Genomic DNA, 24,076 nt, shown 5'->3' with positions numbered 1-24,076 from the left:
TGTTTCCACTGTTTCTCCATCTATTTGCCATGAAGTGATGAGACTGGATGCCATGATCTGCATTTTTTGAATGTTGAGTTTTAAGCCAACTTTTTCACTCTCCTCTTTCACCTTCATCAAGAGGCTATTTAGTTCCTCTTCGCTCTCTGCCATTAGAGTGGTGTCATCTGCATATCTGCGGTTGTTGATATTTCTCTTGGCAATCTTGACTCCAGCTTGTAAGTTGTCTAGCCTGACATTTCACATGATATACTATGCATAGAAGTTGAATAAGCAAGGTGACAATATACAGCTTTGACATACTCCTTTCCCAATTTGGAACCAGTTCCATGTTGGATTCTAACTGTTGCTTCTTGACCTGCATACAGGTTTCTCAGGAGGCAGGTAAGATGGTCTGTTACTCCCATATTTTTAAGAATTTTCCAGTTTGTGGTGGTCCACATAGTCAAAGGCTTTAGTATAGATGTCTTTCTGGAATTCCCTTGCTTTTTCCAAGATTCAGTGGATGTTGGCAATTTGATCTCTAATTCCTCTGCCTTTCCTAAACCCAACTTGTACATCTGGAAGTTCTTGGTCCATGTATTGCTAAGGCCTAGCTTGAAGGATTTTGAGCATAACCTTGCTAGCATGTGCAATGAGTGCAATTGTATGGTAGTTTGAACATTCTTTGGCATTGCCTTTCTTTGATATTGGATCACTTGTTTCCATTGTTTATGTGCTTATACTTCTCTCTTGATTACCAAAGATACAATAAATATTTTTAAAGGCAAATCATGGCCAGAACAGTGCTTCCTGACAAGAAGCTGCTGCTGCTGCTGCTAAGTCACTTCAGTGGTGTCTGACTCCGTGCGACCCCATAGATGGCAGCCCACCAGGCTCCCCCATCCCTGAGATTCTCCAGGCAAGAACACTGGAGTGGGTTGCCATTTCCTTCTCCAATGCATGAAAGTAAAAAGTGAAAGTGAAGTTGCTCACTCGTATCTGACTCTTAGCGCCCGCATCGACTGTAGCCCACCAGGCTCCTCCATGGGATATTCCAGGCAAGAGTACTGGAGTGGGGTGCCATTGCCTTCTCCAGACAAGAAGCTACTAAAGTCTAAATATAAACAGTCCATGAAAAGATTTATGGGGAGAATGGGGCAAATTTGACAAACTGGCATCTATAACTAAGTCCACTTCTCTAGCCCATTAGCAGAAATTCAAAGTAGTCTGAGGTTAAAAATATTTTTCATTCCTTGAAAATAGTGTTTTATGGTATTTTCATAAGGAGGGGAGGAAAAAGCTGCTTAGAAATAGTATAGCAAAATACCTATATCCCAATGGGTAGAAAACAGAAATAAAAGCCAGAATCTGGGGTCTCATATTTGTTGTATTGGTGACCTCTGGACTTCAGAGAATTACTTACTTGTGGAACTGTTTCTTTATTACTAAAACCAGCTACCTACAAATTATGACAGTACTGGAGGGTCATTGAAAATTAGTTTGTACCTCATTTGTCAACACTAAAAAAGTATTATTCTCTAGTGTTTATTAGATTTGTTATAACCAATAATATACATAAATTTTCTTCTTTTTCAATGTTTAAACTAACTTGTTATTCTGAGTCATACAGGGAGAGAAAATAGTTAAATTCATGGTATTTTGTGTTGGGATAGTAGTTGACATCTTTTTGAGATTTAGCCAAGGTGTTAATAGAAAATATAGCAGTGATTTTTACTGTTTTCCTGTAATCATTTACAGATAAACTCATATTGAAAAGGATATCACTTCACCATAATATTTGGCATCTTTCAGTTCAGTTCAGTTCAGTTGCTCAGTTGTGTCCGACTCTTTGCAACCCCATGAATTGCAGCACGCCAGGCCTCCCTGTCCATCACCATCTCCTGGAGCTCACTCCGAGTCACATCCATCAAGTTGGTGATGCCATCCAGCCATCTCATCCTCTGTTGTCCCCTTTTCCTCCTGCCCCCAATCTTTCCCAGCATCAGGATCTTTTCCAATGAGTCAACTCTTCGCATGAGGCAGCCAAAGTATTGGAGTTTCAGCTTTAGCATCAGTCCTTCCAAAGAACAACCAGGACTGATCTCCTTCAGAATGGACTGGTTGGGTCTCCTTGCAGTCCAAGGACTCTCAAGAGTCTTCTCCAACACCACAGTTCAAAAACATCAATTCTTCAGCACTCAGCTTTCTTCACAGTCCAACTCTCACATCCATACATGACCACTGGAAAAACCACAGTCTTGACTAGACAGACCTTTGCTGGCAAAGTAACGTCTCTGCTTTTGAATATGCTATCTAGGTTGGTCATAACTTTTCTTCCAAGGAGTAAGCGTCTTTTAATTTCATGGCTGCAATCACCATCTGCAGTGATTTTGGAGCCCCCCAAAATAAAGTCTGACACTGTTTCCACTGTTTCCCCATCTATTTCCCATGAAGTGATGGGACCAGATGCCCTGATCTTTGTTTTCTGAATGTTGCGCTTTAAGCCAACTTTTTCACTCTCCTCTTTCACTTTCATCAAGAGGCTTTTTAGTTCCTCTTCACTTTCTGCCATAAGGGTGGCATCATCTGCATATCTGAGATTATTGATATTTCTCCCGGCAATCTTGATTCCAGCTTGTGCTTCTTCCAGCCCAGCGTTTCTCATGATGGACTCTGCATATAATATTAAATAATAGTTAATGCATCAGGTTGACTTCCTGGGAAGTCTTATTTTGAAAATTTGATAGGAAAATTACTTTCTCATTAAAAGTTACACAGCTATTGTGACGTGACACTTGCCTCCTTAGCAGATACACCATTTTTAAGGAATCTTAAGGTTCTAATGGGCTTACTTTAGAAAAGGGAAAAGGTAGACAAGGTAATGTGTATTTTTGTTGCTAAAAGGAAAGAGGTAACCCATAAATTATCAGGAGGAAAATTGTTAATGGGTGGATGTACACCTGAAAATTACTATTTACTTAATATTTAAACACAAAGTAAGGATGAATCTTAAGATTCTTCGTTTGTTATGGGTATAAATCTTGGTATTTTGAGGAAAAGAAAAATAGCTATTAATAACAGTCTTCTGTCATCTTGAGACATAGTTGAATAATCAGATGGCTGTTCTTGTGGGTATACTTTTTAAGGTATGAGTGGTAGTAAGACTCCAAAAGCAGTTCAATACAACATAAACTAAAAGCATCCTTTTACCTAAGACTTCATTGGTAAATGCTCCTGCATAGATGTATATTTCCAAGCCTCTTTTCCGCCCCAAAGACTGGCATGTTAGTGTTTAGTGGCACTGTTTTGTGTGTTCCCCTGTTACTTATGCATTAATTAGTTTTGTTTACCTGTGCATAATTTTTTCCTAATTTCACAACAGTTGTTGTTTTTGTAACTGACAATACAATTTACTGCATGTATGCTTTCTGGCCTGCAAACAAAGATGTTAAGGTGTAGAGCACCAACCTCTTCATCTTAGATTGGTTAAAAAAAAAAAAAAAAGGATTGGTTGAGACTAATTTCCAATTAATTTGCAGTGGTTACAGGGAACAAAACAATTGCACCTACTAATTAAAATTTAAAATATTCCAAAGTGTCATCTTTAGGTGTCTGTGGAATATAAAATTTCCATTTTGCTTCATTGCTGGGTCTGTAACATCCATGAGCCTGACAGCTCAATTTAAAGTCTCAGTAATACCTATTAGTACAAAACATGAAAAAACTACCATTAATCATTTATTTTAATTTTGCAGCTCTGTCATTTTCTCAGTTTGTTTTAAAATTATGATGACACCATAATGTGCACAAATTGACCTGGCTGAAGGGAAAACAGATCGCTGTACTTAGGAGAGATACGGAGGTACATTGTTAGAGCTTAATTGATGCCAAACTGATTAGATTTGCTTGCATTTTGCACAAAATTATTTTAAACATATTTAAACATGTTTAAATGTTAAAAATATTTTAAATATTTTCTTCCTGAATTGTATTTTAAAAATTATCCCAAATGAGTTATGTTTACAATTAGACTTACACCTTTTTATAGTTCTTTAATACATTCTATTTAAATATTGTGAAATAAACCCACATTGTTCTTTTATTTTTCATTTTGAAGCCTGAATTAATCTACACCATTTCAATTTAGAAAAGGTCATTTCCGCTTAGTTCGAAGATAATAGTATCTTTCATAGATATGTTCTTGGATAGGAACTCCAAACCCAAAGTGGACACAGTGTCCAAATACATGAAAGGGCAGAAATTAAGATAAGAAATATATATGTATATAATACCTTATGCATTTTTATTGATGTGATCTGGGACTGTTGAACATGCTAAAAGTGATGAAATTATATGCACTCAACAGAATTTTGTCATTAGTTTTCTAAAGGACCAGTAGATATTTATATTTAAATCTGGTTCAAAATTAAATATATTTCTGTAGAATGGGTAAAGTTAGTAAGTCTCTTAATTGAAGGGCATTGTTGTACCAATAGAAAAGTTTGATTTTTTTCTTTCCAGAGCAGTCAGAGGTCTCTTTTTCAGATACAAACTATAGATTCATTAGACCTGAATCTGATCTTTCCCCCTTGTGAAAGACTTTATCTAGTTCTTCATTTCTTCTGATTTTGTGCATTAAAAATTAGAAAATACAGCTAACATATTCTAAACTTTTCCTCAAAATGTAACATACAGTATTGCTAAAAGTTTTCAAGAGTAAACCTTCTTTATCCATGAACAGAGCACAGTATTTCATAGAAATAGTCCCAAGATGGGTTACTAATGTCAAATTAAAATTTTAATTCAAAACTTAATAAAATACACTGAATAAAATGTAATCATTTATTGTTTTTATTTCCTTGAATATTCGCAACACAGTTGCACATGTCTTATTTGAGGAGATTTTTTTAAAAGAGAGGATTTTAACATATTACAGACATACCTAGGAGATAATGCAGGTTTAGTTCCATACTACTACAATAAAGCAACTACAATAAGTCACGTGAATTTTTTTATTTGTTTGTTTCCTAGTGCTTGTATGTTATGTTTACTGTGCACTGTAGTATAGTAAATGTATGATAGCACTTTTCTAAAATAGAAAGTGAAATTTTAAAAAATTAAATTAAATTAAATTTAGAAACCTAAATTAAAAATAGAAAACAACTATTTATATTTGATCCTTCAGTGAGTCATAATCTTTTTGCTAGAGGAGGGTGTTACCTGGGTGTTGACATCTGCTAACTGATCAGGGTGGTGGTTGCTAAAGCTTGGGTGGTTGTAGCAGTTTCTTAAAATAAGACAACAGTGAAGTTTGCTGCTTCAATTCTTCCTTCCCCCAGTCAATTCCTCTGTAGCATCAGTGCTGTTTGACAGCATTTTACCTACAAGAGAACTTATTTCAACACTGGGGTCAGTCCTCTCAAACCCTGCCACAGCTTTATCAACTAAATGTGTGTAATCTTCTGAGCTCTTTGTTGTCATTTCCACACTCTTTACACAGTATCCACCAGGAGTCGATTCTATCTCAAGAAACTACTTTTTTTGCCCATCCACAAGAAGCACCTCCTCATGGGTGGAATTTTTATCGTGAGATTACCGCAATTCAGTCATATCTTCAGGTTCCACTTCTAATTCTTGTTCTCTTATTATTTTCACCACATCTATAGTTACTTCCTCCACTGATGTCTTGAACCCCTTAAAGTCATATATGAGGGTTGGATCAACTTTCAGACTCCTGCAGTGTTGATATTTTGACCTCTTCCTGTGAATCAAGAATGTTCTTAACGATGTCTAGAATGGTAAATCCTTCCCAGAAGGTTTTCTGTTTACTTCACCTAGATCCATCAGAGGAGTCACTACGTGTGGCAGCTATAACCTAACAAAATGTGTTTCTTAAATAATAAGAATTGAAAGTCAAAATTAATTCTTGATCCATGGACTGTAGAGTGGATATTGTGTTGGCAGGCATGAAAACAACATTAATCTCATTGTATATCTCCATCAGAGCTCTTCAATGACCAGGTGCATTGGCAATGATATTTTCTTTTCTTTTCTTTTAATTTTATTTTTACTTTATTTTACTTTACAATACTGTATTGGTTTTGCCATACATTGACATGAATCCACCACGGGTGTATACAAGCTCCCAATCCTGAATCCCCCTCCCACCTCCCACCCCATATCATCTCTCTGGATCATCCCCATGCACCAGCCCCAAGCATCCTGTATCCTGTATCAAACATAGACTGGCACTTCGTTTCTTACCTGGTAGTATACATGTTTCAAAGCCATTCTCCCAAATCATCCCACCCTCTCCCTCAGAGTCCAAAAGTCCGTTCTATACATTTGTGTCTCTTTTGCTGTCTTGCATAAAGGGTCATCATTACCATCTTTCTAAATTCCGTATATATTTTAAAAGGAAACTTTTTTTCTGAGCAGTCCATCTCAACATTGGGGTTAAAATATCCATAAATAATGTTATAAACAGATGTGCTGTTATTTAGGCTTTGTTCTTTCATTTGTATAGCACAGGTGGAGTAGATTTAGCATAATTCTTAAGCATCCTAGGATTTTCAGAATGGTAAATGAGCACTGGCTTCAACTTAAAATCACCACCTGAATTAACCCCTAACAAGAGAGTCAGCCTGTCCTTTAAAGTTTTGAAGCCGAGCATTGACTTCTTCTCTCTAGCTATGAGTACTGCCCCCCGGTGGCTCAGTGCTAATCTGCTTGTAATTCAGGAGACCTGGGTTCAACCCCTGGGTTGGGAAGATCCCCTGGAGAAGGGAATGGCAACCCACTCCAGTATTCTTGCCGGGGAAATCCCATGGAGCTTGGTGGACTGCAGTCCATGTTGGACACAGCTGAGCTACTAACATTTTCGCTTTCTCTAGCTGACATCTTCTTCCCGTATAAGGCTGTTTTGTCTGCACTGAAAATCTACTGTTTAATGTTGCCACCTTAATTACTTGTCTTCGCTAGATCTTCTGGATAGTTTGCTGTAGCTTCTCCATCAGCACTTGCTGCTTCACCTCATACTGTTTTGTAATGGAGATGACTTCTTTCATTAAACCGCCTGAACTAAGCTCCGTTAGCTTCAAACTTTTCTCTTAAAGTTTCCTCATCTCCCTCAGCCTCCATAGAACTGTGGAAAGTTAGGGCCTTGCTCTTTATCAGACTTTGGCCTAAGGGAATGTTATGGCTGGTTCAGCCTGCTATCAAACCACGGAACCTTCTCCATCTCAATAAGGCTGTTTTGCATTCTTATCATTCTTGTGTTGACTGGAGTAGCATTTTTGGTTTCCTTCAAGAATTTTTTTTTTTTTTTTTGCAGTCACTTAACTGTTGGACACAAGAGGCCTAGCTTTTGGCTTGACTCAGCTTTTGACATGCCTTCCTCACTCACCTTAATAATTTCTAGATTTTGATTTAAAGTGAGAGATGTATGATTCTTCCTTTCATTTGAATATTTTGAGGCCATTGTAGGGTTATTATTTGGCCAAATTTCAATATTGTAGTCTCAGGGAATAGGGAGGCCTGAAAAGTGGAAGAGACATGGAGGAATGGCCAGTCACTAGAGCAGTTAAACACACAAAATTTATCTATTAAGGTTGCCATCTTATATGGGTACAGTTCATGGTGCCCTACAACAATTACAATAATAACATCAAAGATTACCTAGCACAGATCATCACAACAAACAGAATAATAATGAGAAACTTGGAAACATTGTGATAGTTGCCAAAATGTGACACAGATACATGAAATGAATGAAGACTGTTGGGAAAATTGTGTGAATTGTGTGCACTGACTTGCCTGATGTGGGGTTGTCACAAGTTTTCAGTTTGTATTTAAAAACTACCTAATATCTGCAAAGCACAATAAAATGAAGTGCAGGAAGTATGCCTGTACATTGCTTTATCCATGTGACAATTTGCTATGTGAAAAGACCACATAAAAGAGGATATATAAAATATTATTCATGAAAAGTAGAATCTTAAATTGTGAATATTGTTAATATTCTCCAGTTACAGTCAAGGAGAAATATTTTATTGTTTTGTTCTTTTTTAAAATTTTTGCTTTTTTTCCATATGATCAAATATTTGGAGAGACCCCTTGAAAAAGAAAAATAGTTTCTAGGTTAGGTTGTGATATCATTTTTCTGCAAAGACATGAAAATTATAAAAACAGTTTTTTACAATGTCATTGACCTTCCTGGCTACCAGCTTATAATGATGAAATAAAATGAAAACCAAATTTATACCTTAAAAGAGATTTCAAGCCCAGGTATGAATATTTCCTCTGCTGTGTGGACAAATAGCCCATTACTTTCAGGAGAAAGTTTCTCTTTTCTTATTGCCGTACCTATTTAAAATTCCTGTGAATTTAATCAGCAAGTAAACCTCTCAAACCCATTCTTTTAGATATTTCATTGTAAATCTCCACAGTGATTTCTTTGAGTTTGATGTTAGATCAAAGACTTTGACATTAAACTTGGAAATTACTATCATTCCAGAAAATAATGGCTGGAATCATAAAGAAGCTGGCGCGGGGATTTTAGAAAATTGTTATGTTTCATTGCTTTGCTTTTTGGCAGTTATGGACCTGAAAAATTTAGCATGCTCTTTATTCCCTCTGTCATATGGCTCAGCTACACCCATGAATTCAAAATGGTTTCCATTATTGGAAAGAGACACTCTTATTCCAGAATCAAACTAGGTAACTTTTAATGTTCCAGATAATTGCTAAATTAAGCTCTCTCTGCAGATATTTTATGGCATTTATTTTGCTCTGAAAACCCCATTCATTTTTAAGGTAGCTGAATAAATCCAGTGATAATAAAGTCTTAAAGAGATGAATCAGGAAAAGAAAATTTTGGCTAAATGCAGGGGAAATATTTAAAAAGGAAAATCCTACCTTCTGAGATACTTTCTAAGAAGCACAATATTATTAAGCCCACCCTGGTGCAAAGCAATAAAGAGATTAAACATTGAAGCCAAATTTGATCAGTTGATCTGTTACTAAAATTGAGAAAGCTAGTATATATTCTAATTCAGAATTTTCACAGAATAAATTCTGAATGGTGGCACTCAGTATAGCAAAGAGATGCCATATGAGACTATTTACACTTTTATTCATCTTTTAGCTTGTTGTTGTTTAGTCACTAAGTCATGTCTGACTGTGACCCCGTGGACTGTAGCCCACCAGGTTTCTCTGTCCATAGAATTTCCCAGGTAAGAATACTGGAGTGGGTTACAGTTTCTTTCTCCAGGGGATCTTCCTGACCCAGGGACTGAACCCGTCTCTCTTGCATTAGCAACTGGATTCTTTGAGCCACCTGTCAAGCAGTCTTTTAGATATTGACCCATTAAGTCATAATTTTAAATTAATGTTCATTATTTGACTGTAATTGCATCAAGGGTCAGCAAGTTTAATGTTTGGGCCAGATCTACACAGTCACCTGTTTTTGCATAGTCTCAAAGAGTTAAGAATATTTTTTTATATTTTAAGTGGTTGAAAAATCCAAAAGAATAATAATAGTTCATGATGTTAAAAGTATATGAAATGCAGATTTTAGTTTTCATACATAGAGTTTGACTAGAACATAGTCACATCCATTTGTTTACAATTAGTCTGTGGCTACTTTTGTGTACAATAGCAGAGTTGAGTTGTTACAGAGACCTCATAGACCACAAAGCCTAAAGTGTTTACCATATAGCCCGTTACAGAAAATATTTGCCAATCTCTAAATTGCATAAGCATCTTACAGTAATATAACTCTCAAATATGATTTCTAGATTTGGAATTAGTATTAATTTAGTAGTTTACATAATTTACATGCAAATCATGGTGAAATGGAGGCATGCCTAGCCTCAGTTCAGTTCAGTTCAGTTCAGTCGCTCAGTTGTGTCCGACTCTTTGTGACCCCATGAATCGCAGCACGCCAGGCCTCCCTGTCCATCACCAACTCCCAGAGTTCACTCAGACTCATGTCCATCGAGTCGGTGATCCATCCAGCCATCTCATCCTCTGTTGTCCCCTTTTCCTCCTGCCCCCAATCTTTCCCAGCATCAGAGTCTTTTCCCATGAGTCAACTCCTCACATGAGGTGGCGAAAGTACTGGAGTTTCAGCTTTAGCATCCTTCCTTCCAAAAAAATCCCAGGGCTGATCTCCTTTAGGATGGACTGGTTGGATCTCCTTGCAGTCCAAGGGACTCTCAAGAGTCTTTTCCAACACCACAGTTCAAAAACATCAATTCTTTGGCGCTCAGCTTTCTTCACAGTCTTAACTCTCACATCCACACATGACCACTGGAAAAACCATAGCCTTGACTAGACGGACTTTTGTTGGCAAAGTAATGTCTCTGCTTTTGAATATGCTATCTAGGTTGGTCATAACTTTTCTTCCTAGAAGTTAAGCATCTTTTAACATGTAATTTGAATGTCTCACCCTCATTAATAGAAAACTAGTAGGCCACATCGAAGACAGATTTGAAATATTTGCATGATCATACTTCTTTCTAGCTTTTTCTCCTAACTCCCTGGTTACTTGTCCTCATATTCTTTCATAGTATATAATTTCCTGCTTCACTGTTATATGTCCATGTTCCCCCATTATGTAATATAATGTCTGATATTCGCATTTGAAACACACATCTGTCTAGTCATCTCTTTCCAATGGATAATATTATTTCCAGTATCATTACATCCAAATCTGTCTCAAGACCCATTCTCCCTTCTGAACACCAGACGTACATATCCCAAAGACACTGAGCATCTCCTCTAGAATACCACTCTATAGGAGTTCACCAACTTACTGCCTCTCACTCATGCCAAAAAATACATCTCTTTCTGTGAAAAAGCATCACCACACACACAACAAGCAAAGCTAAAAGCATGAAGGTCATAGTAGAACCTTTCTCTTTTTGATCACTCCCTGCATCCAGCATACCCTGCAACATGCGCCTCCTTGGTATCTGCCCTCTATTCTGTCCCCATTGCCAATGCTGCAACTAAAATCCAGTGTACTTCTTTTCTAGATTATTTTATTCACCTCCCATCTGATCTCCCTGTTTCTGGTATGACATGCAGCCCCTCAGCCATGCTTCAGAGTCTCACTGCTCAGACTCAGTTTAATTATGTCCTGTCCTTCACCCATGATCTGAAGGACATTATTTTGTGCTCCCATTGCACTCTGAGATTATCTCCATAGCACGAAGTGTGTCACATCCTACTGCTACATATGTTACCATCAGTTGACTCTGTGCACCTCAGTGATGTTTTAAAGAGTATCTGTTCAACTTGGAATCCCCATCACTATACTGAAAAAAGCTAGACCTAGTAGATGAACAACCAAGCTAATTAAAATTGAGTTAAATTAGGTTATTTGGTTCCATTGATGTTAGCTTTCAGCAATATGTTTGGGGGATGAGTGTAAGAAGGTGCTGGTCATTCATTTATTCAGTCAGTCAACAGATTCCTACTGGTCTTACCCCCCTAGAAAGAGAAGCAAGTGACAAACAGACCAAGGCTTCTCAAAGGTGGCTGCGTGTGTGAATTACGTGGGACTCTAATTATAAAGTGGAGTCTGATTCAGGCTTGGGCTGGGAGTAGGAGACCGCATTTCTCACAGTGCTGTCAGTGTCCCTGGTTTGTGGACCACGTTTGGAGGACCAAAACGCTAGGGAGAAAAACTGTTTCTTGCCGAAGGGTTTTTATTGTTAAATACATGTACCAAAATTATATGTATGCATTGAAAAGAACAAAATGTATGGAATTTCAAGGAAAATGACTAGCTTCTGTCCCATCATTTGGGTCACCAGATCCATTCTTTGGCTGTCTCTTCTGATTGAGGCTTCCCCAGTGGGTCAGACAATAAATCTGCCTACAGTGCGGGAGACCAGGGTGTGAGCCATGTGTCGGGAAGATGCCCTTGAGGAGGGCATGGCAACCCACTCCAGTATTCTTGTCTGGAGAGTCGAATGGACAGAGGAGCCTGGCGGGCTGCAGTTCATGGGGTGACAAAGAGTTAAACACAACTGAGTGATTAACACTTTTTTCACTCAAACAATCTACTTTGCTATAGTTTTTTTTTTTGGGGGGGGTGGGTTGTTTGTTTTTTCACTTAATAGTTTTAGGCATATTCTGCTTAGTTTATGCTTTACAAAAGTGGTTTGTAACATTACTCCATTTAAATCTTACTAATAATTAATATCTGCTGGGTCATTTTTATGTGCCAGATAACATTCTAAGCATTTTGTATGCATTGATTCATTTAGTCCTTACAGTGAAATAGGCATTATCTCTATGGTATAGATAATGAAAATGAATTAGTCATCTGCCCAAAGTCTCCAGATAGGAAGTGGGGACCCTGTCAGTCTGATTTTTTAACCAGTATTCTATTCTGCTTCTGAAAAAAGAATATTTAAATCCATATAAAACATAGAATGATTGAGATTATGAAAATGTCATCAGCTATAGAACCAAGTTACTGACACACAATTACATTTTCTTTCCTACAGAGCTTTTATCATCTCTTTTCCCTTCTTTGTAAAGCATCATTATAATAATTCTCATTTCTTAAACACTGCACCATATCAATTAATCTATTATCCCCACTCCCTTCTTTATATGGAAGAAGCCCTTCCCTGCAGGTTTCTTCCTGAGTTTCTTGCAGATCAGGGTCTCAGTTGGATCCTCGTTTTGTTGCCATTGTTGTTTTTAATAAACTTATATTTTAGAGCATTTGAGGTTCACAGTAAAACTAAGGGGAAGATACAGATATTTCCTGTATAGCTCTCACCCCACACACATGCATGGCCTCCCCGCTGACAGAATTACCCCCACAAATGGTACTTTTGATAGAATCGGTAAACCTCTATAGACATATTGTGTTCACTCAAAGTCCATAGTTTGCACTGGGTCCATTCGATGTTGTTCATTTCATGAGCTTGGGCAAGTGTATAAGGTCTTTATAATAATAATATACCTATTATTATAACATCACAAGGAATGTCACTGTCATGAAAATTCTCTGTGCTTCATTTATTCATCCTTCTCTCCCATAACCCCTGGCCCACTGATCTTTTCACTGTCTCCACAGTTTTGCCTTCTCCAGAGTGTCATATAATTGGAATGTTACTGGATATAGCCTTCTCAGATTGATTTCATTCACTTAATAATGTGCATTTAAGTTTCCTCCATGTGCATTCATGGCTAGATAGCTCATTTCTTTTTAGCACGGATAGTATTCCTTTGGGCTTCCCAGGTGGTGCTAGTGATAAAGAATGGGCCCGCCAATGCAGGAGTCAGAGAGATATGGATTCAATCCCTGGGTCATGAAAATCTGCTGGAGGAGGGCACAGCAACCCACTCCAGTATTCTTGCCTGGAGAATCCCATGGACAGAGGACCCCGGTGGGCTACAGTTCATAGGGTTGCACAAAGTCAAACACAACTGAAGCAACTTAGCATGCGCATACACACCGTATTCCTTTGTCTTGATGCAGCACAATTTATTTATCCATTCACCTACTGAAGGACCTCTTGGTTGTTTCCAGGTTTTGGCAATTATAAAAAAAAAGCTGCTGTAAACATTTGTGTACAGGTTTTTATGTAGATGTAAGTTTCCAACCTTTTTGTATAAATTCTATGAGTGGAAACACTGGATCATATGATGAGTATATTTAGTTTTATAAGAAACCACCAAACTGTCTTCCAAAGTACCATTTTGCCCTCCTAGTACCTATATATGGGAGTTCTTGTGCTCCACATCCTCACCAATGCTTGGTGTTGTCCATTTGATCCTCTGTTTTTTGAATCTTTCTTAGCTCATACATCTATTTTGCTGGAGAACACCCTCAAATATGTTTTAAAGGGCATATAAAGGGCAAGCTCTCTAGATCTTTCTATGACTGAAAATATATTCATTGTACCCTTACATTTAATCAATACATCAACCAACATAGAAAAATCTAAGATAGAATTAACTTTTCCTCTGAGGTTTAAAGGTGTTCCTCTGTTTTCTTCTACCATTAATGTTTTTGAGAAGCCTGATGCCATGCTGATTTTCATGTCTCTGTAAGTGACCTGTTTTTCCTCTCAGAGGGCATTTGTTGTTGTTGTTGTTGTTGAGTTGCTAAGTCATGTCCAACTCTTTGTGACCCCATGGACTGCAGTGTGCCAGGCTTCCCTGTCCTTCACTATCTCCCAGAGCTTGCTCAAACTCATGTCCATTGAGTTGGTGATGCCATCCAACCATCTCATCCTCTGTTACCCTCTTCTCCTTCTGCCTCCAATCGTTCCTAGCATCAGAGTCTTTTCCAGTGAATCAGCCCTTCACATCAAGTGGCCAAAGTATTGGAGCTTCAGCTTTAGGGGACATTTAGAATCTTCTGTATGTCATTGTGCTTTGAAATTTCAAAAATAATGTGTGATTTGATCTGGGAAGGACAGGGATCAAAGTTTGCTGGAAGGTTCTCGAGAGCACTGAATCTTGGCACAAAGATTCAGAAGCAGGAATCAGCAAGGAGTGCTTGGAAGATTTGAGAATCAGCTTTCAAACCCAGCCCTTGCATTAACCGACTTGAGTGGGGCATTTCAGGTTACAGAACCTAAATTTTTGTCCTGTATTATAAAATAAGGGTGTTGACACCTACCTCCTTAGGGCTATTGGGAGGGTATATTTAGATAATATATAAGTAAAGTTATGAAAAAAAGATTCTTTTGGTATTAGGTATGATAATTCCTTGAAGATAGATCCATCCTCATTCTAATCTTATTAGGATGCTCTAATAAGTACTTGGTTTGGTGGATGTGGCATACAGAGACTGGGTGTTAAGCAGGGTGTTCCTATAACATGAGGAAGAAAAATAATACTCTTCACAACAAAGAGTAGGTAGGAATATTCAAAGCTGAAAAACAAGGAGCTAGGAAAGAAAATATCAATGAGCTGGGCCAAATAATGCCTGGAGGATGAATCCAGAAAGACCTTCCTCTCTTCCTCAGTTTTAGTTGAACTAAAGTCAGCTAAATTTGGAAAACTCAGCAGTGGCCACAGGACTGGAAGAGGTCGGTTTTCATTCCAATCCCAAAGAAGGGAAATGCCAAAGCATGTTCAAACTGCCACACAATGGCACTCATTTCACATGCTCAGTTTCACATTTCACATGATAATGCTCAAAATCTTTCAAGCTAGACTTCAGCAGTATGTGAACTGAGAAATTCCAGATATACAAGCTGGAATTAGAAAAGGCAAAGGAACCAGAGATCAAATTGCCAACATCCGTTGAATCATAGAAAAAGCAAGGGAATTCCAGAAAAACATCTACTTCTGCTTCATTGAATACACTAAAGCCTTTGACTGTGTGGACCACAACAAACTGTTGTAAATTCTTAAAGAGAAGGGAATACCAGACTACCTTACCTGCCTCCTGAGAAATCTGTATGCAGGTCAAGAAGCAACCGTTACAGGTAGACATGGAACAGTGGACTGGTTCCAAATTGGGAAAGGAGTACGTCAAAGCTGTATATTGCCACCCTGCTTATTTAACTTCCATGCAGAGTACATCATGTGAAATGCTGGGATGTATGAAGCATAAGCTAGTATCAAGATGGCCAGGAGAAATATCAATAACCTCAGATATGCAGATAAAACCACCCTAATGGCATAAAGTGATGAGGAACTAAAGAGCATCTTGATGAAGATGAAAGAAGAGAGTGAAAATGCTGGCTTAAAACTCACCATTCAAAAAACGAAGATCATAGCATTCAGTCCCATCACATCATGGCAAATAGATGGGGAAACAATGGAAATAGTGACAGACTTTATTTTCTTGGTCTCCAACATCACTGCAGGTGGTGACTGCAACCATGAAATTAAAGGACACTAGCTCCTTGGAAGAAAAGCTATGACTATCCTAGAGAGGGTATTCAAAAGTAGAGACATCACTTTGCTGACAAAGGTCTGTATAGTCAAAGCTATGGTTTTCCCAGTAGTCATGGATGGATATGAGAGTTGAACCAAAAAGAAGGCCAAGCACTGAAAAATTGATGCTTTTGAACTGTGGTGTTGGAGAAGACTCTTGAGAATCCCTTGGACAGCAAAAAGATCAAACCAATCAATCCTAAAGGAAATCAATCCTGAATATTCATTGGAAAGACAGATGTTAAAGCTGAAGCTCCAGTGTTTTGGTCACCTGATGGGAAGAGCCAACTCATTGGAAAAGACCCTGATGCTGGGAAAGATAGAGGGCAAAAGGAGAAGGGGGCAACAGAGGGTGAGATGGTTAGATGGCATCACTGACTCAATGAACATGAATTTTAGCAAACTCTGGGATTTACTGAGGTATAGAGAAGCCTGGTATGCTACAATCCATGGGGTTGGCAAAGAGTCAGACATGACTAAGAAACTGGACAACAACAAAACAAAGTCTTTGGAGAGAACACCAATAGCTAGTGAACTAGACACTGTTAATCATGTACTGTAAGCTATAAACCTCTCTTCTATCCCTTTTAGAACATAGGTTTTCAATTCTATGTACTTTGATAATAATACTTTTATGAGAGTAGACTTTTGTCAAGAGCAACTCAAAGAGAAGGATGAGACAGGTAGCATCTGAATACCTTGTGTAAAGCACTTAGTGTAATAGTCTGCACATGCTGAGTCAAATCTTGTCATTATTATTATTAATATTATAATTATCAGGTGGGGCTACCTATCATACTATGTAACCCTGACAGTTCTATACAGACAAGAAAACTGTGCCTTGTAATCCTTCATCTGGTTTCTATATGCACATTTTTATTTCATATTAAATACTTATAAAACTGAAACCAACTATTTTCATCTTTCTATTTTTAGAGATGCTCAATCTTAATTTGACATGGGAAGATGGAAGTTGAAAGAGTCATGGGATTTTCATGCTGTTGCTTTCTAAAGGAATAGCTAAGCAGAAATGAAGAAATTATACAAAACATCATTCTAATTCTGGCAATATTTATCTTAGCAATGCTCTTCTACCTTCATCTAGAAAAGGGAATGGATGCCCACTCTAGTATTCTTGCCTGGAGAACTCCATGGACAGAAACACCTGGTGGGCTACAGTCCATGGGGTCACAAATAGTCAGACACGACTGAGCAACTAACATTTCACACTTCTACCTTTAGACAGCTATTCCAGCTCCTAGAAGCCCTATCACCATTGCTTAGGATTGCCTACCATTCTCTCTCAGTTATAAGCTCAGATTCCCTCCAAACAAAACACTCAAGTTGCAAACTTCCCTTGCTTATAGTTGGTGCTCAATAAATATTAATGTGTTCAGAAACAACTAAGTAACTACCCAACTCTTAAAATAATAGAAGCACTCAAAGAGACCCTAATGTTTGGTTTATGTTTTCAGACTGCGGAGATTTAATCTATTCTAATGTCTTTGAGGGATATGTTACTCCTTTCTCAGTGTTGTTTTCCTCAGGATAACAAGTTTAAAAAATAGTAATAAAAATATAAGAGTGTGGAGTTGGAACAGGCATCTGAGTCATTATTGCGTGCCTATTGAGACACCCTTAACCAGGGTCCCCCAACACGAACCATCTGAACATAAGTAACACTTTAGTCCCTACAGCTGTCTGAAGCCTACACCTGGACTTTCTGTGATTATAAAACCAGCAGTTCACCCTGGTACTGGACTGGTATTATTCTCATCTTTATTGGAGTAGAGTTTGCTTCTGCTGAAATATTCAAAGACCTATGATTTTTCGATGAGGCAATGTATGCAAAGAGCCTGGATACATAATAGAAATCTCATGAGTGCAACTTTCTTCCATGGTATCTCCCTGAGAGGAAAACAGCCAGTTGTTTCTCATTTTTATAAAGAATGGACAAGAAGACAGATTTCAGTTTTTATAGAAATAATGTGAAAGAGTTGTGTGTGACCAGAGAAGTGCTTAAACAACTAAGAGGACAGAGGATAGATGATTTTAAAAATAAGACTGGCCATTATCCAGCTTAGAAACTAGAACTAGAACTTCAAAGTGGTCAGTAGCATGGATTAAGGGTCCTACTGTGTCAAGAGCACTTAGTGAGATATTGTGCTATTTTCAAAGGAATAGTAACATGTGATTTCTTTTTAAAGATATTATTAATAAAAAGATAGCCATGATGAAGCAAAATCTAAATAACCTAAAAATTTTAATACAGAAGGCAAACAAAATCTCATACACAATAAGTTGTGGTATTTTGGTTCTACTTTGTTATAAATTGATGCTAATCCTTTTTAAGTGACTAGCACGATATACTTCTTTTCCTACAACAACAATAGTTTGGTAATAATGATATTGTTTTCCAAAAGACCCTAATAGTAACATACCCTCTAAAGGATTTAGTCCAATAACTGTGAATCAGAAATCTTCACTTTCTTACCATGGCTTCTTATATTCTGTTTGAATCTAAGATTATTATATAAGTAGCATGTGTTAACTGCATCCTCACATATTCATTTTTAAAGGATATTTTGTATGAAAAGATTCATTTTTATATTCAGCATTAAAAAATAGTACCTTTCTGCTTAGCGTCATACTTCAGCATCTATAACACTATTGAACATACTTGTTAAATATCTGATTCTTACTTGACTAGAATTTATTGAGGGTAGAGATTTGTGCTTTTTCTGTTTGTTAAAGGCTCCTGGTACAGTGTCTGAAACATAGTAGGGGCTCAATACATTTGATAAAATGAATGAATGATGGTATATTAAATACTCTAGAGGAGTATAAAAATCAATGGTAAGAGGTACACTGTAATCTAAGTGTGAATATTAGGAGAGAAAATCTGGCTGAGATCTTTTTCAATCTACATAGATAGGTACATTCTGACATCTTAAGTATCTGGCTATTGATTCCTCAGTTAATAAGATAACAAAAGTAAAATCAAATAAAATCAGATATCCAGAGAGTTTAAGGCTGGTTTAACCTGGTGGCCTTTTACAGGTGCAATTTATTTTTACAGTACAAAGAACACTGAATCTTCCCAGAATAACCTGATTCCAACAGAGTTAAATAAAGTTGCTCATTTATCCTGATTTTTGACATACTTCTGTCTTTCTAGACTGTCTAGAAAGATCTCTATTTCCCAAAAGCCTGTGTGAATTTTAATGATCCAGTCCACGTGACATCCCTTTCTTTTTTTTCATTGCTATTAGTGAATGACAAGTGAAGGATATTCATTTTAACTTGAAAATGTCAGCTATGCACTTTAAGAGATATATTTTTGCAGCTTGTAATGAGGTGGTGTTTCTTTTTGAAAGAAATACTCATCTCTGATGCAAGTGCTGTGCAGGTGACAACTGATATTTAATAAGCGATGGTTCTTATATTAGTCGCAGTTCTCTAAAGAAAATGTCTCAGATTGCTTTTGAAAAACTCTTAGCGTCACTAGCCCAAAGGCATGATGTGACCTTTTTATTACATAATGAGAATCATTTATTATCTTACAATGTATCTTAAAGTCACAGACAAAATGCCACTTTGATAATTGCTTTCAATTAGCTTTGAGCATAGCATATATTCATAAAATGTCTTCTCTAATTTAGACTTGAATTAGAGAAAATTACAGACATAATCTACTTTAAGGTTGTCTCATTTAAGGTGATTCGTAGTTTTATTTCAAAGAAATCAAAAAGAAGAGCTTTAGAACAGTCTTTCAGAATGTTTTAAGCAGGCTTTTCAATATTTGATTCTATTCTATTACCAATTAATTAACAAATTAGAAAGCTAGTTCATCATTTCTGACCTTTTATGCACGTTAGCTTTTGACTTTCATTCTTAATGATTGTTTTGAAATTAAGGCTTGCAGTTCGTGTTGAAAGAGAGAAACAATCTGATTAACAGGGTAAATAAGGCTTGCCTTGGTACCAAGTACATCTTGATGTGGGGCTATAATTGAGATTCTGAGTACTATAATGGTGCATCCTTTCCTGTCTTAAATAAATAATACATAACTAATGGTCAATAAATTATACTAGATAACCATGTGGCATGAATGAGGAATTTGGGGGTTTAATACAAGCCAGGTTAGAAGTAGTATGATACTTAAAATGTAATTTCAATTAAGTTTGGTTTCTTGTTAGCACCCTGAGCATTGGTATATAGTTAAAATTCATATCTTCCTTAAAAATATTTTTACAGTAATGGAAACTCTGAAACTACATTTTATGCTTGTGCTGTTTCAGTAACACAGGCAATGTGATTAACCTTAACAGAGATTCTCAGAAATTCGTATTGTACCCAAGGATTACTCCCTCCTCTTTCTCTCTTTTTTTCCCTAGATAAAAATTATACACAAGAACCAAGCCCCAATGCTGATGGGCCCTCCTCCCAAAACCGGGTTGTTCTGCTCCCTCGTCAAAAGAAGCAGAAACCGAAGCAAGGAATAATCCTGTACTTTCCATTGTTGGCACTGTGACTGTCAGAATTGGGCCATGGAACACTTATGCTGGAAATCTTTGAACAAGTTCAAGTCTCCTGCTCATGTAGAATCTTGGAATTGGTTTGACATTTTTGTGACTGAGTTAATGTACAATTCAGCTAATAGGAAATTTATTGTCTCAGTTTTTACAGGCATCTTTGCATGAAGAAAGCGGAAGTTTACATGAAGTGATACTGCATATTTTTGTTGCATGCATTCCCATAGATTTTTATGTCTCCCATCTATTCCTTCACCAATTTCCATGTACTAACCTGTAAGAAAAATCTGTACAATAACAACAAAAAAAGGATATGTCACAGAAAATGTGATTCCAGTTACCAATAAGCACTACTTAATAATGCTTCAGTGATCATAATTGCAGATTGCTATACTTTTCCCTTTAAGAATCAAACAGCATATCAATGATCTTTGGCCTATGACTTGAGGAGCAACTTTTAATTGAAAGGTTTTATTAAATAGTTGTCTATTTGCTGTATCTAAATAGTTTTTCTTTGACTTCTTGATGCTTTGGAGTGGAATTTATTAATAAAATATCAGGTGTAAAGTTTTCTTGTGCTGAGAAGTAGGAAGTGGTTTTATTTTGTTTAGTTTTGTTTTTAATTCTACACTTAAGTGAAATCATGTCACTTGGCAGTAAAGTGTGTTAATATGGCAAGCCTTATTCACTTCTGCATGTGAATCTAGAAGAAAATTCTTAATCACAACAGTAACCAAATAGATGTTTGAAACTATGTGCCTAACTGTATTTCCCACCAAAGATTCAGAAAAAGATGCTTGAGAGAAATGGGTTATGCATAATTAATTAAGCATCATGAAGAAAATTTATGGTTCTAATGATTAATTTTGTGATGGCTAAAACTCTGGAAGAGAAGGAATTACCCATTAATTATAATTAAAAATCTCCTTTCACAGACAATAAGCTATGCAACACAATCAAAGCTCAATAGCTAATTTCTTGCTTTTTTGATCATTTGTGAGTATAGGTGTCTATAATTTTGAATGGGTCAGCTAAGTACACTTGAGAAAGTAAATGATTGTATCATTTCCTTTCGAGTATAAATTGATCCTGTAATAATATTGAGCTCTTTGAAGTCAATCACGCATGCAGTTAGCACCCTCCCTTTCAACTACTGCACTCCCATCTCCATGACTTTTCAAATATTTATTTGGAAATAATGCCCTAGATTGTTATTAAAGTTTTTCATGGCATGGCTGAATTCTCTGATTGTTTGAAGAAATTATGGAATAGTATTTTTAAATGTTTCATTTAAACCTATGATATAAAATTAAATGCTTGTTCTGAGCAGTTTTGGTATTGTTCATTCATATGGAGCTGCATCTCCTCGTTGCATGTTTTGTTTTTAAACATGCCATAAGGAAAACAAGTGCTTGAAATGCATGGTTTATTAGTTTCTCTCTCCATTCTGCATTAAAGTACTAATGATTTTCAGTTCTGTTTTTCTATTGATTCATTCATCTTTGAATTACAGATAGCATTTAGTGATTCTTGAACATAATCCTGTACATGGACTTATGGATTTCAAATTAAATTGCTATAATTTTTGTTCTTTGATTGGAAGACTCAACTGAATGTTGTTATATCAAATAACTACTCTCAGGCAATGTGCTATCCTGGAAGATCATGTCTAAAGCATTTTCTTTTAGTGTTTCAGGAACATTGGATGGTAAATATAAATCAACAAACGTTTAATTGCTTTAAAAATAAAAGTTTTTGAATAAATTAAGACATTATTTAGCATTCTCAGGAAAATTATCGTTATAGTTGCAAATGTAGCACAGCAATCACTTGCCCTAGTATAATAAAAGTTATTTGGCAGAGCAGTCATCTAGACCAGAAGAAATCTCAAAGCAGTAACGAATGCATTACTGACATAATGTTACATAACACACACATTGATTTTTGAGTATCTATGGTTACAGGTAATAAATATTTTCACACAGACTGACAAAATTTTCTGTAATGGGCCGGCAGGCTTTGTGTCAGAAACATACTCTGAAGGCACAAATTATTTTGTGTTCAGGACAGCATACAATTATTTCCTGGCTACCTTTCATAGTTTGAAGGCAGCACCAGTTTGTGAATCAGTTTTAACAATCTGTGCACTGAAGAGCTGTTGAATAGACAGTGAGATGAGAGAAATCAAGCAACCTGCTTAAGACCTCAATAGTTGAAATAATGGGCTGTAGCTTTCCTTCAATGTAGCTAATAATTGTAGTTACATCTTCAGTCAGTGGGATTCATTGGTACCAATAATAAATGTTCAAACAGGAATCAAACTTTCCTCTCCCCAACTCACTTTCTAAAGACACTGATGAGCTTGCCCTTCAAGAACACTACTCAAGGGGTTTGGAAAGTGATTTTTAAAAACTAGTTTGATAGTTTTGAAATCAGAGAAGATATTCTCACCATTTTCTGACAGCTTCAAGTGAAGAATATGTATTTTAAGAAACATTCCAAACTTAAAGCTCTATGGTATGTAGAAATATTAAATACAGTTAGCTTTGTAAGGTGGAAACTTTTCTTATATGTGTGTGGGTGAACGTTCGCGTTGTTGAGTCAATCTCTTCTAAATACAGTAGATATGGTTGTATAAAGTTTTAAATGGATGAAGCTCTTGAGTAAATATTATACTGGGATTTCTGGGTCCAGAGGAAAATGGGAAAAGAGATATGTACTTTGCTGCGTATTGCCATACACTGAGTAGATAAATAGAAATTCCAGAATAAAGCTGGATATCTATGCTGCTAACAGGAAAGGAGGTGTGTGTGTAGAATGGAGAATTTTAAAGGACATAAATGTATTCCTCTACTTATGTGTGTATACCATGTATATCTGATGCTGTTAAATTTATTGTGGAAGGAAAATATATCTGTAGGAAGTAAAGAAAATAGAATTTTAAAAGAGTTTTTATTTTTAAACAGATTGTGTGATTATAGCCAGAATAAAGCAAAAGTCTCAGATATTTAGTGTATTCTACTGCAGGGGGAAATTTAACTCCAGTGAGAATTATTGAATGACATATATGTGTTTTTTTCACATTTTGTTCTTTTTTCCTTATTTAGGAGGATGGGAAACAGTTGTGCTTTTCAAGGAAGAATCTGTTTTGAATCTCAGACTGTATTCTACTTGAATAAGACAAAACTTTCAAACAGCCCCATTCCTTTTTGTGTCAGAAGTTTGTTTCTCATTGGTCATAAAAAGGAAAATGTTCCTTTCTTGGCATATATTAGCCCAAAGAGCTATTCAAATATAGTACATATATTCTAAATGAAAATATTAAGCCCTTGTAATATATGTTGAGGATGTAAAATTTAAATAAATAAATAAACAAGCAAAAATTGGCAAAGGAGCTTTTATTTGGGGAAATGCAGAAATCACCCCTTAAGTCTCTCAATGAAAGTGCATTCTATTTAAATAAAGTTTGAATAAACTCACATTTAAAGGATTCTCTATATCCTTATTGTGTTTAAAAACATGGAATTCATTTCATTATACTATCTTATTTTCTCAGAAAGTGTTATTATATATAGCATCCTGCTTTTTAAAATAAAAATGTTAACACTCGGCTATGTCATTCCTTTCCACCATTT

At 36.5% G+C, this 24,076-nt stretch overlaps 1 protein-coding gene across 2 annotated transcripts in view; it reads left to right on the top strand.

The window, feature by feature from the left end:
- DGKB (diacylglycerol kinase beta) overlaps nt 1-23,824 on the top strand; it is an 856,074-nt gene extending 832,250 nt beyond the window's left edge. The window contains exon 25 of one of the 2 annotated variants that reach the window (XM_040260596.1): nt 20,304-23,824. In XM_040260596.1, the coding sequence (XP_040116530.1) occupies nt 20,304-20,411 (108 nt within the window). In that variant the 3' untranslated portion in view covers nt 20,412-23,824. The remainder of the gene's footprint in view (nt 1-20,303) is intronic. The other variant, XM_040260597.1, reaches the window with a different exon arrangement.
- Nucleotides 23,825-24,076: the final 252 nt, after the last annotated feature.

This window comes from Oryx dammah, unplaced genomic scaffold (genome assembly GCF_014754425.2).
Source record: "Oryx dammah isolate SB20612 unplaced genomic scaffold, SCBI_Odam_1.1 HiC_scaffold_18, whole genome shotgun sequence".
In the NCBI taxonomy this organism is placed as follows: domain Eukaryota; kingdom Metazoa; phylum Chordata; class Mammalia; order Artiodactyla; family Bovidae; genus Oryx; species Oryx dammah.
This window is presented reverse-complemented; position numbering and strand designations above follow the sequence as displayed.